This window comes from Jatropha curcas, chromosome 7 (genome assembly GCF_041381405.1).
Source record: "Jatropha curcas cultivar XTBG-Jc1 chromosome 7, XTBG_Jcur_1.0, whole genome shotgun sequence".
Lineage (NCBI taxonomy): Eukaryota > Viridiplantae > Streptophyta > Magnoliopsida > Malpighiales > Euphorbiaceae > Jatropha > Jatropha curcas.
This window is the reverse complement of record NC_143157.1, coordinates 7,100,093-7,113,512: the sequence shown is the minus strand read 5'-3', so window position 1 is coordinate 7,113,512 and position 13,420 is coordinate 7,100,093. Positions and strand designations below refer to the sequence as shown.

The 13,420-nt window shown below is 37.1% G+C and overlaps 1 protein-coding gene across 1 annotated transcript; it reads right to left on the bottom strand.

Moving 5' to 3' along the window:
* Positions 1-263: 263 nt before the first annotated feature.
* Positions 264-5,305, bottom strand: LOC105634620 (uncharacterized). The gene is made up of 5 exons (XM_089724122.1): positions 4,990-5,305; positions 3,269-3,737; positions 2,533-2,894; positions 1,179-1,306; positions 264-990 (listed from the first exon to the last, which is right to left on the bottom strand). The coding sequence occupies exons 3-5, from the start codon at positions 2,678-2,680 to the stop codon at positions 832-834; spliced, it is 435 nt and encodes a 144-aa protein (XP_089580248.1). The 5' UTR covers positions 2,681-2,894; positions 3,269-3,737; positions 4,990-5,305; the 3' UTR covers positions 264-831.
* Positions 5,306-13,420: the final 8,115 nt, after the last annotated feature.

Genomic DNA, 13,420 nt, shown 5'->3' with positions numbered 1-13,420 from the left:
AACGGAAATCCTAAGATGGGTGACCTCTTGGGAAGTTTCCCGATGGGTGACCTCTTGGGAAGTTTCCCATTTCACCTGCGGGACAAAACCGTGCGGGTCTTGCCAATCTTGTATGGGGAATTTGACTTGATCCAAAGCGGACAATTCCTCTGGTGATTAGAGTCGGGGCGTGACAGTTAAATCCCTAATCACCAGAGGAATTGTACGCTTTGGATCAAGCCAAATCCCCCATACAAGATTGGCAAGACCCACACGGTTTTGTCCCGTAGGTGAAATGAGAAACTTCCCAGGAAGTCACCCATCCTAGAATTTCCGTTAAGCGAGCACGCTTAACCCTAGAGTTCTTCCAACTCTCCAGCCATTCCACCAAAAAGCGCCTTTAATGATTAGTTTTCCCCTTTTCAATATATGATTCGATTCATTCATGTGTCCCGCATTCCACTACCCTAGCTAGCCTGTCATCCTAGAAACTAGCCAAGAGCTTCGCTCTACCCGCCCTCTTAAGATCACTTTGCCGCGTCGGAATGTCACAATATAATTGCTTTTATCTAATAGTGAACTCCGCAGTTGCAACATTTATATACCTTTAGTCGTATATTAATATAAATGAAATAATTCTGTGAGCCCATATTATAAATATAGTGTATTATAAGCTGAGCCGATTTGTAAATATTTAAGATGTTATAATTTGGAGCCAAATTATAATATAAATATGAGTTTTATTTTCGCATGGCAATATGGGCTTAATACTTAGAATTTACATTGATATAATTGAATTTGTTTTTAGTTAGATTTACTACAGGCCTCAGGGGCCTAAAGCTTACTTGAGCCCTACTGCCGGTCTAGCCCATGGTTTCGAATCGTAAGAATAAGGCTACAAACTAGTTCGGAATTAGTCAGGCGTCTTGCTGCTGTCTCATATTCTTTCATTTTATCTTCTACGGTCTCTATAATGACTTTAATTTCTTGTTCTTCCTCGGGTTGATAAATCTAATGCAATAACCAAGTGAAGAGCACATATGAAAAAGGTTGCCATCAAGTATTGAAAGAATTGGTATTTTTTTTTGAAATGAAACTAAACTGCATCGAAGATAAATGGTGGATCAAAAAGTTCTGTATCAGCAAAAGTGAAACATTTGTATTTATTTCAGTTTAAACAAAATCAAGAATTGAGAAACCTGGCGCTGCTCTCTTATGAGATAAGCAAATTTGTCAATATTAGGGACAACAAGCAAATTGGGCATGAGGTGGTCCCGAAAATACCCAGGAGCGACTTTTACTGTCTCACCAGCTTTTCCAAGCTTCTCTATGTTATGCAAGTGTTTGAAATGAATATCAGTGGTTGATTCTACTATTGCACAAATTTTTTGAACAGCGATAAGATTATAGCTGTGTGATTTTTAACAGAGAGGATGTATGCAAAAGTATGTTACTACTTATCTGATAAAAAGCATATGTTTCAAGTTGTCAGCAAAAGTTTTCTTACTACAAATACCATAAATAGTATATCTAGGCAAGATCCTTCCATCAAATGGAGCATTATACTTTCACTATCAATATTACACCTAATAAATAATAAAATTATAGCCCGCAAAAGCAGTAAAAAGGAAAAATTTATGGAATCTCTCCTCTTGTTTGCTTGTTCTCTAAAAAGAAATGCAGGGTAGATATAGTGATGAGAAAGCCGTGAAACATTTAAATTTCAAAGCTCAAGAAATTTAGAATTACAGTCTACATTTTATCTAGGATTTAGATTGTGTGCGTGCGCGCATGTGTGTTCATGTGGTCTATATATATCCATTCATTTCAGATTTATATTTACATCCATTTCAATGAATAAGTTCTAGTCAACGACTTATAAGTCTAAGGGGCAATTTTGTAATTTCAGTTTTTTCCTGCAATTGTGTCCGTATTTGTTTATGAATACTGTTGAGAAACAGGTTCTGTAAAATGAACCTTCGAAGTGCTGTATATTTCATTGATTATGTTGGAGTTAACTCAAGATATGAAGCACAGAAACAAATTGCAGCCATATCTTAACCATGCTTAGCTTATGCCTATAACTAAGCTATTACCTGACCCCACTAGCTTACTTGCTGTAACAGCAAGCTTTACAGCAGAAAACAAAATACAATTTCCCTGCAAAGTGCAAGCTAATTAGAAAGTATCTCGACAAAAATCTCACCACTCCAACAAATACTTATATTTATATTAAATCATTATTTTTTAAAGAAATTCAGAACTGCTACATCGATATTCAAAGCCTGATTCTCGATTTCCGAAAACCTTAGCCCTAGGCTTTTAATTCTAAGACTCAAGTTTTCCAAGCTATCATGCATCATGCAACTAATGAGGGAAACTTAACTTAACTTATGAATCAATTAAATACATTTCCTTCATTCTTCCTTCTTCACAAACAAACCGACAAAGCCTAGACAACTTGAGGACGCCACAACTACAAGAACTACTGCCATTTTGGTATACTCACAAAATAAATAAAAAGAATGATTCACAAAGTCTATTGAGCTAAACTTACAGTTGTAAGAATAACAACCAACTTTCTATATTGAACCCCTTGGCAAAAATAGAGAAGTGGATGTATGGCACTATCAGACCTCTTAAGGTTGGCATCTTTCATAATTTGCCGCAAGGCATTTCTGCCATGTTGAACATAAGCCATTATTGCAATCCAGCCTGTTTCAATTCAAAGCAATTTCCATAACCACACACACACACACACACACACACACACACACATACACATACACATACACATACATACATACACATACACACATACATACATACACAAACCCTAGATACTATATAGCAATATAATTTCATACCTTCTCAAAATTGAATTGAAGGGAGTTTCGCTTCACTTTGTGTTTTTTCTGAGGGGAAAAAGAGAGAGTGAGAGGGAGATATTTTAAAAGTGAAATTAGGCAAAATGGGGTACCTATATATAATCAGAAACTTACAGAATCAGAGAAAATCATAGCAATTTTGAACATATTTTTACAGCCCGCAATGTATGGATACAATTACCAATCACAATTTAATCAAAATCATGAGGAAAAGAATAATTCCTATCACAATCTCATGAATGCTAAAATCCAATACAATATACTCAAAGCTATTACACCTGGGATCTCTTTGGACTAAATGTACCTTTTTCTTCTTCAAATTGACATGAATTTAACTATAAATGCAAGGATGAATTGATTCCATAGAATATAAAGATAAACTAAAAAGAGGACAATTTTACCAGTGAGATGGCAGTACAGGAAGCGGCTTTCTTCCCAGCAGCAGCCGCACAGGTCTGGTTTGTTTTAATGGCTGCATGATGAGAAGGTAACAGAAGAGGGGCTTAGGGTTACAATTCGTTGGAAGTTTTAATGCCTTGAAGTTGTATTTGGCATGGGCGAAGGCAAGTAAGAAGAAAGCGGCGACAAAAGAGGGGCTTAGGGTAATAGAAGAGAAGGTAATAGAAGAGGGGCTTAGGGTCTGGATTGTTTTAATGGCTGCAGGATGAGAAGGTAACAGAAGAGGGGCTTAGGTTTACAATTCGTTGGAAGTTTTAATGCCTTGAACTTGTATTTGGCACGGGCAAATTCCAGTAAGAAGAAAGCGGCGACAGATAGACGAGAATGTGCTACGAATAATTAAGGACAAAGTGCTATTTAGTCCTAGGGAGGACAGCACGGTGGGTACCTGCTAGAAATGAATTATCCGACCTGTTTGTTAATTTGAATATCCGAATCAGTTCCGAATCCGTTAAAACATAAATCAACAATATTCGACTCAGTTCTAAATCCATTTAAAATTATCCACATGCTATTTGAACCCATTTAATCACAAATTCATTCAATCCATAAAACCAAAACCAGCTTAAAACCTGAATCTGAATCCGTTAATGGAACAAAAAATATATAAAAAATAATTAAAATTCAACCTAAATAAATAATACGCACAATCAAACCAATATCTCAATTAAATAATTTGACAATCAAAAATATATAAAAATTCAATAACAATAATAACAATAACAAACTACAAATCAATTAAAACATAATAAACTATAATAAATCATCATAGAATAAGAAGGTGTCGACATATTGGTATCATTTTTGCTACTATCTTTGCAATCTATACTCACAAACGTTGACATTATATTTAGATACAATATATTCAAAATACATAACATTATTAAATAGAAATATATTTAAAATTATATATAACATCATTAAATAAAAAAGGAAAACCAACAACAATGTATATCAAAAAGAAATAATTTCATTCTCTTAGTCTAAAGTAACTCAGTTTAGACGAAATAACAAATAAACAATGAAATTATTATACATGAAAAGTATGACCAGAAGAAAAGGCAAATAAATTATTTTACAGCACATTTTTTCCTAATCTAAAAACTAACAAATAAAAAAAATAAAAAGCAAAAGTATACACTAGCAAATTAAGCTAGCTACAGCCGACTTTAGAGACAATAACAAAGAAAAAAAAGCAATCATCAAGATTACATGCTCCTTAGATTTAATTAAGACTAGTTAAATACAGAGAATAAACAGGTGAAAACTTAAAAGCTAGAACAAGATGGTTTCTTTGACCATCTCAGCTTCTCTACAGAATATTAATCTTTCTGAACAAATCAAACTTTGAATTAACAAACCGAACATGTCAGATTTCAATCATATAGCCATGAATTGGCTTATATTAACCATCCTTTTGCCTTTTCATATATAAATTTTTCAAGAAATTAATTGGCCTCAACATGCCCAAAATCCACAAATAAAAAAGTAAAACAATAAACATATATTTGCCGGCTAACCCACAAATTAATTCAACAATATATTCAATAACTCCTCCTCTTTGTCTATGTATATGTATCTATATACAAAAAAAAGGACGAAGGAGAACGAGAAATAAATGGAAAACAAAGAAAAAAAAAATCAAGAATGGAAATGAAGGAACCTGACACTGGTACTACGGTTGCAGAGGACTGCTGCGGAGGCGACAACCACGCACGAAGCAACGGTAAGGTAGAACAATAAGACTGTGAATGGGTAGAAGAACCGTAGAAGGAGAGAACCAGCGGCGCATAGAACAAGAGGTTGAGTTGAGAGTTGAGAGGAGTTTGTTTTCTTTGTGCAGCCTTAAGCTAAAACGACATAGCTGAAATGAATCGATTCGTTTCGATTTTCATGTCAAACTCGAATATTGTTCACCCATAATCTAAGTGTCCCGGTCCATCAATCCCTTATTGGGAAAACACACCGTTTTAAAGCAGGGCGATATTAAGTCTAATCGTTCATTTTTCTACTTCTATTGCGGAAACAGAGACCATTTTAAAACACCGTTTTAAAACTTGCATTTTCTATCCTTTCACAGTTTCGGATCGCATCCAGGTTACGGTCTTGTCTCTAAATCTAATTCTTTATCTCAAACATTTAATTGTATTCTTGTTCTAAGCATGGTTTCAATTTATTGATTGGGCTTATGTTGCAGATAGAGCTAAATGGATCCAGATTCAGTGAAATCAACCTTGTCTAATTTAGCATTTGGCAGTGTGATTGCAGCAGCTGCTTGCAATTATCAGAAGGTTTGATTTCTGAAATTGAGTCATTACAGCAGGAGATTTTCTGGTTAAAGAACTTGTTAAACGTGAGGAAGTGAATTTCATGTTTTGGGTTGAATCCTTTCTGGTTAAACCCTAGAAAAATCCCAAGCCATGTCACTTGGTGCAATAAATCTCTAAATTGACTTATAGTTTCAGTATTTCAACTTAGAAACTTATAAATATTTTCAACCTAAATTCAAAAATAAAATAATATAAAAACAGTTCCCACCCAATTAATTTATGATAACTTAACCTAAACCCCTAAAATACAAAAATGCACGATTTTGATCCTTAGAAACTTATAAATATTTTCACCTTAAATTTAAAATCAGATAAGATTTATAATAAAATAATATAAAAAAAACCCTCCCAGTCAGCTTGTGATAACTTAACCTAAGCCCCTAAAAATACAAAAACGCATAGTTTTGATCTTCACCAAAACCCCTGATTTCTCTCTCCCCTCTTCATCGTTCCCCTTCTTTCTTCTCTTTGTGTGGGAAATGATTTGCGTTTCCTTTCTTGTATGATCTAGTTAATATTTGTTTATTCTGAAGTTTGTTTTTTCTTTTCAATTTTTATCTTCTCATGTGTTGTTTCTTTTTCTATTCTTCTTCATTTTGCTTTGACAGTGTTGTAATGGATTCAGCTGCGTGGTTCAGCTGCTAATATTTAAAGAATTCTCTTCTTTTCCCTCCTTCTTCTCTAACTTTCACTCCTCTGTTTAATTGATAAATTTGCTTGGTATTGTTCCAATTTAATCCAAAGGTGCTTTTATATTAAGTTTCTTTAGGTTCTGTCTTATGTTTCTTCATTAGGGTTGGAGTTTTCCCACTTGGTCTTTCAAGCATTTTTCAAGTTTTGCTTTCTATGGTCTCTCATGGCTTGTGAGCTTTTTATCTTTGTCTAGTAGTGTCATTAATTCTTCCAATTACTTACCTTGGTCGATTCCACCTGGTTTGGGTGACATTTCTAGACTGCAATCTTTGAACTTCTTTGATAATAATTTTGCTTCTTCAATTCTTGTGGAACTGGGTAATCTTTCTAAATTGGTTGAGCTTAATCTTAACAAAAACTCTCTCTCTCTCTCTCTCTCTCTCTATATATATATATATATATATATTGTTTTGGAATTGAAAGAAAATTAGAAGGAATTTTTTGAGACTTTTTAATAGAAGAGATATAAAACAAAAATTTAAAAGAAAATGATAAAAGAGAGATGAATTGAATAGATTTCTATGTTTAATATCATTTATCAAGTAAAATGGTCTACTTTAATTTTCTGATAAAATAATCCAGCCAAATAAACTTGATTGCAACTTTTTTAGCAGTTCAAGACACTCAATTGCAAATTTTTTTCCTTCAAACGCCAAAATAGAAAAAAACTAAAGAGTTTGGACACTGATACGACCCTAGCGAATTAACAAGTACTCTTGCAAATCAACAAGGAACATCTAGCGGAAAGCATGCAATCTCGGAAGTACCCGACAATCCCTTTAACCTCCAAGTACTCTTGAAGAGAGAAAGCAAGGAATTTAGAACAAGAATCAGAAACTTACCTTCAAGTACTCTTGAAAACAACTCTAAAATTCTTGGTGCAAATCTTGTAGAACTCACAAGCTTAACTACTAAGGATATTTTGGTTCTATGAAGAACACAATCTGTTCTTGAAAGAACAAGAAGAAAACGTTTTATTTTGATTTCAATTCAATGGTGGCTGCTACGCAACTCTTACAACATTATAAGTAACCTAAGCTAACCCTAATTTAGCTATTAACTTAAGTTAGCCCAAGCTTATCCCTAATGTGGCCCAAATGGGCTTAATTAAATACAAGTCCAAGCTAACTACTTAAAACAATCCTGACTTAAACATCAACTAACTTAGGCTGGCCCTATTCTAGAAAATAAGCCCAACCAACCTTACACTTAATTAATTAAGTCCACTAAAAGAATTTAAACAAAATAGGGCAAATGGGCCGAAGGCCCTACACAACCCATACTTAAGCTCATAATAAGATAACAACCTCCTAAATTTGCCTAAGTATAGAATCATGTAAAATGCATCAAATGGCAGCCTCATTGCACGCCTCAAGCATCATAACAAGCTTTGGTGCTTCTTCAAGTTCAATCTCACATCTTGCATAATTATGATCTTGAAGCTCCAATGTGATTTGTTCTTGAGCAAATGCATTCAAGGCTGTTCGTAGCTTGGTTGCACGAGCTCTTGTGATTGGCCCCACGGGTAGAGCTAGAGGATCCTTCACCTTGCTTCCTTGATCCGTATCATTCCCTCCCTCCTCAAAAAGATTTGTCCTCAAATCTGAATCATAATCAAATGGAGAAAGGTTAGAAACATTAAAGGTAGCAGACACGCCATACTCACCTGGTAGATAAATCTTGTAGGCATTGTCATTGATCCTCTCCAACACTTGAAAAGGCCCATCACCTCGGGCAGCAAGCTTTCCTTTCCTTTGGTTTGGGAATCTTTCCTTCCTCATGTGCACCCAAACCCAATCGCCAGGTTGAAATACCACACGCCTCCTTCCCTTGTTGGCACGGTCAGCATAGCTTTTGTTCTTCATGTCTATATGAGCCCTAGCTTTAGCATGTATCTCCCGGATCAATTCAGCCTTCTTTTCACCATCTAAGTTAGCAATTTCACTTAAAGGCAAAGGAAATAAATCAAGTACAGTTAAAGGATTAAAACCATACACAAGCTCAAATGGACTATAACCACTAGAAGAATGTATAGACCTATTATAAGCAAATTCAATGAAAGGCAAACAATCCTCCCAAGTTTTCAGATTCTTACCAACCACCGCTCTAAGTAAAGTACCTAGAGTTCTGTTAACTACCTCAGTCTGTCCATCCGTTTGGGGATGACAAGTAGTAGAGTACAGCAACTTTGTACCAAGCTTACCCCATAAAACACGCCAAAAGTGAGAAAGGAATTTGGCATCACGGTCTGAGACTATGGTGAGTGGCACCCCATGCAATCTCACAACCTCCCTGAAAAACAACTCAGCAATATGGACAGCATCATCACTCTTATGGCATGCAATGAAATGTGCCATCTTACTAAACCTGTCCACAACAATAAAAATACTATCCCTACCACGCTTTGTTCTGGGCAATCCAAGTACAAAATCCATAGAAACATCAGTCCAAGGCAAAGTAGGTACAGGTAAAGGCATATAAAGGCCATGAGGCATAGATTTAAACTTAGCTTGCTTACATGCTATGCACACACCACACAGTTTCTCTACATCCCTACGCATATGTGGCCAAAAGAAATGTTCAGCAAGTATATCATATGTTTTAAGAACACTAAAATGCCCCATAAGTCCTCCACAATGCGATTCTAATACAAGCAATTCACGCATAGAATATTTGGGTATACAAAGTTTATTTCCCTTAAATAAAAACCCCTCATGCCTAAAGAACTTATTAAATGCCCCATGTTCACATGCACTCCAAATAAGACCGAAGTCATCATCATCAACATACAAGGATTTTATATGCTCAAATCCTAACAACTTAGCATTAAGAGTAGTAATTAAAGCATACCTCCTAGAAAGTGCATCAGCCACAATATTTTCTTTCCCTTGCTTGTATTTAATCACAAAAGGAAACTGTTCAATGAATTCAACCCACTTACCATGTCTCTTGTTCAACTTACCTTGTCCCTTGAGGTGCTTTAAAGACTCATGGTCAGTGTGTATGACAAATTCTTTGGGTAGAAGGTAATGTTGCCATACCTCCAATGCTCTCACTAGAGCATATAGCTCCTTGTCATAGGTTGAATAATTGAGTTGCGCTCCATTGAGTTTCTCACTGAAATAGGCAATAGGCTTTCTCTCCTGCATCAACACTGCACCAATACCTACACCAGAAGCGTCACACTCAATCTCAAATGTTTTATCAAAGTCAGGTAAAACTAAAATAGGAGCAGAACAAAGAATGGATTTTAAAGTATCAAATGCCCTTTGTTGCGCTTCCCCCCATTTGAACCCAACTTCCTTCTTTACCACCTCTGTGAGTGGGGCTGCTATAGTAGAGAAGTCCTTCACAAACCTCCGGTAGAAGCTTGCCAAGCCATGGAAACTCCTCACCTCAGATATAGATTTAGGAGTTGGCCATTCTCGAATTGCTTTAACCTTCTTCTTATCGACTTCAATCCCCTGTGCACTCACAACAAAACCAAGAAAAACAAGCCTATCTATGCAAAAAGTGCATTTCTGTAGTTTAGCATATAACTTTTCAGCTCTCAAAGTTATCAATACTAACCTAACATGCTCAATATGCTCATCAATAGATTGGCTATAAATCAGTATATCATCAAAATAAACCACAACAAATTTGCCTAGAAAAGCACGTAAGATATGGTTCATTAATCTCATGAAAGTACTAGGTGCATTTGTTAGTCCAAATGGCATAACCATCCACTCATATAAACCATATTTAGTCTTAAAGGCAGTTTTCCATTCATCACCTAACTTCATTCTAATTTGATGATATCCACTCATTAAATCAATTTTCGAAAAGTATTTACTACCATGCAGTTCATCTAACATATCATCTAGCCTAGGAATTAGATGGCGATACTTAACTGTGATTTTGTTGACAGCTCGGCAATCAACACATATCCTCCAAGAACCGTCCTTCTTAGGCACAAGTAATACAGGCACTGCACATGGGCTCATACTCTCCCTCACAAATCCCTTAGACAACAGGTCATCAACTTGGCGTTGCAACTCCTTAGTCTCCATGGGGTTGCTCCTATACGCTGGCCTATTAGGAATTGTGGCTCCGGGCACGAAGTCAATCTGATGCTCAATGCCTCTTAGGGGTGGTAGTCCACTAGGCATTTCATCAGGAAACACATCAGAAAACTCCTGCAACAAAGAAACAAAACTAGGAGGCAAAGAAGAAGTGTCAATGTCAGTCAAATTAAGCAAAGTTTCCTTAAACCGAATCATTAAGATTGGTCTACCCTCACCAACACTGCTACGGATCTCTCTCTCTCTTACATACATGTTTTGTTTCTTTCTTCCCTCTCTTGGTGTTTCACTCACCAATGGGCCATTCAATTGTTTCTTTTCGCTCTTGGCCTCTTTATCCCTTTTTTCTTGATCTTTATTTTCTCCCTCCCCCTGAATACAATTCTGCCCCTCACTTTCTAATATCCTCTTTTGGTCCAAATAGACCTCTTATGGCGTTAAAGGAGCTAGAACCACATTTTTACCCAAATAGGCTAGGGAGAACCGGTTGGTGTACCCGTCATGCTGGACTAGCCTGTCAAATTGCCATGGGCGGCCTAGAAGAATATGCCCAGCTAGCATAGGTACTACATCACAAGTGACCTCATCCTTGTACCTTCCAATGGAAAATGGCACCTTCACCTGCTTGTTTACTCTTACAGAACCCATATCATTTAGCCATTGAAGCTTATATGGCCTTGGGTGCTGCACACATGTCAAACCCAATTTCTGCACCATGCTCAAACTAGCTACATTAGTGCAACTTCCACTATCAATAATCAAAAGACATACCTTGTCAAGTACCAAGCACCTAGTATGGAAAATATTCTCTCTTTGTACTAAGCTCTCCTCTTGAACTTGCATGTTGAGAACTCGCCTAGTAACTAGTAATTGTCCCATCTCAGGTTGTAAAACTTCATCATCAACCTCATCATCATCATGGCAGTCTTCAAGTGGTGGCGTTGGGTTTTCTTCATCCTCAGATTCAGAATAGGTGTATCCATCCCTAATCACTATTACTCTCTTATTAGGGCATTGAGAAGATATATGGCCCTTCCCAAGACACTTGAAACATTTGATGTCTCTACTAGGAGTATTGGAACTTGAACCCTTTGAATAAGTTGGCACATTAGGCGTGAATGCCTTAGGCACTGAATTTGTCCCCTTTTGTGTAGAGCTTTGAAACTCCTTTTTCTCTTCCCTTTTAGGCCATCTAGCACCCCAAGAATTGCTGTTGTTGTTGGCAGCCCTATATGATGTGGTGCTCTTCCCTTTTCTCTGCTTCTCTAACTTCATAGCCATATTCAGCATCTCCTCCATGGAATCATACTTGTACATCTCTAATGCATCAGCTATGTCTTTATTAAGGCCACCTAGGAATCTAGCCATGGTCACCTCTTCATTTTCCTCAATGTGTGCTCTAGCCATGCACATCTCCATATCCTTATGATAGTCTTCTACTGATTTGGCTCCTTGGACGAGTCTATGAAGCTTCTGATGCAACTCCCTGAAATAATGCTCAGGAAGAAAACGTTTTCTCATTACCTCCTTCATGTCTTCCCAATTGTGGATAGGTCGTCTTCCCACTTTTCTTCGACTCTGATTAAGTTGATCCCACCAAAATAGAGCATAGTCTTGGAACTCTAAGGCTGCAATTTTCACCTTTTTTTCTTCAGTATACCTGTTGCATTCAAAGATCATCTCGACCTTCCTCTCCCATTCCAAGTATTCGTCTGCATTGTTTCGGCCTTTGAAAGGTGGCACCTTGAGTTTGATGTTACCCAAGTTACCATCTAATGGTGTGTCAACCTCTTCGTCATCCTCTCCATAGTAAGTTTCATTTCTGTAAACACGGCCTCTACCAATCCCTCTTCCTCTATTATTTCTACCTCCTCTTGCCCACATAGGCTCTCTATACCATTCATCTCTTTGTACTAAGCTCTCCTCTTGAACTTGCATGTTGAGAACTCGCCTAGTAACTAGTAATTGTCCCATCTCAGGTTGTAAAACTTCATCATCAACCTCATCATCATCATGGCAGTCTTCAAGTGGTGGCGTTGGGTTTTCTTCATCCTCAGATTCAGAATAGGTGTATCCATCCCTAATCACTATTACTCTCTTATTAGGGCATTGAGAAGATATATGGCCCTTCCCAAGACACTTGAAACATTTGATGTCTCTACTAGGAGTATTGGAACTTGAACCCTTTGAATAAGTTGGCACATTAGGCGTGAATGCCTTAGGCACTGAATTTGTCCCCTTTTGTGTAGAGCTTTGAAACTCCTTTTTCTCTTCCCTTTTAGGCCATCTAGCACCCCAAGAATTGCTGTTGTTGTTGGCAGCCCTATATGATGTGGTGCTCTTCCCTTTTCTCTGCTTCTCTAACTTCATAGCCATATTCAGCATCTCCTCCATGGAATCATACTTGTACATCTCTAATGCATCAGCTATGTCTTTATTAAGGCCACCTAGGAATCTAGCCATGGTCACCTCTTCATTTTCCTCAATGTGTGCTCTAGCCATGCACATCTCCATATCCTTATGATAGTCTTCTACTGATTTGGCTCCTTGGACGAGTCTATGAAGCTTCTGATGCAACTCCCTGAAATAATGCTCAGGAAGAAAACGTTTTCTCATTACCTCCTTCATGTCTTCCCAATTGTGGATAGGTCGTCTTCCCACTTTTCTTCGACTCTGATTAAGTTGATCCCACCAAAATAGAGCATAGTCTTGGAACTCTAAGGCTGCAATTTTCACCTTTTTTTCTTCAGTATACCTGTTGCATTCAAAGATCATCTCGACCTTCCTCTCCCATTCCAAGTATTCGTCTGCATTGTTTCGGCCTTTGAAAGGTGGCACCTTGAGTTTGATGTTACCCAAGTTACCATCTAATGGTGTGTCAACCTCTTCGTCATCCTCTCCATAGTAAGTTTCATTTCTGTAAACACGGCCTCTACCAATCCCTCTTCCTCTATTATTTCTACCTCCTCTTGCCCACATAGGCTCTCTATACCATTCATCATCCTCT

Bases quoted from the DNA above. Each gene is read 5' to 3' on its own strand.
- LOC105634620 (XM_089724122.1), bottom strand. From the start codon at position 2,680: ATGGCTTATGTTCAACATGGCAGAAATGCCTTGCGGCAAATTATGAAA. The intron at 1,307-2,532 runs GTTTAGCTCAAT...TGCATAACATAG, and splicing joins TGTTATTCTTACAACTGTAA to AGAAGCTTGGAAAAGCTGGT. The intron at 991-1,178 runs GTTTCTCAATTC...TTATTGCATTAG, and splicing joins TCATAAGAGAGCAGCGCCAG to ATTTATCAACCCGAGGAAGA.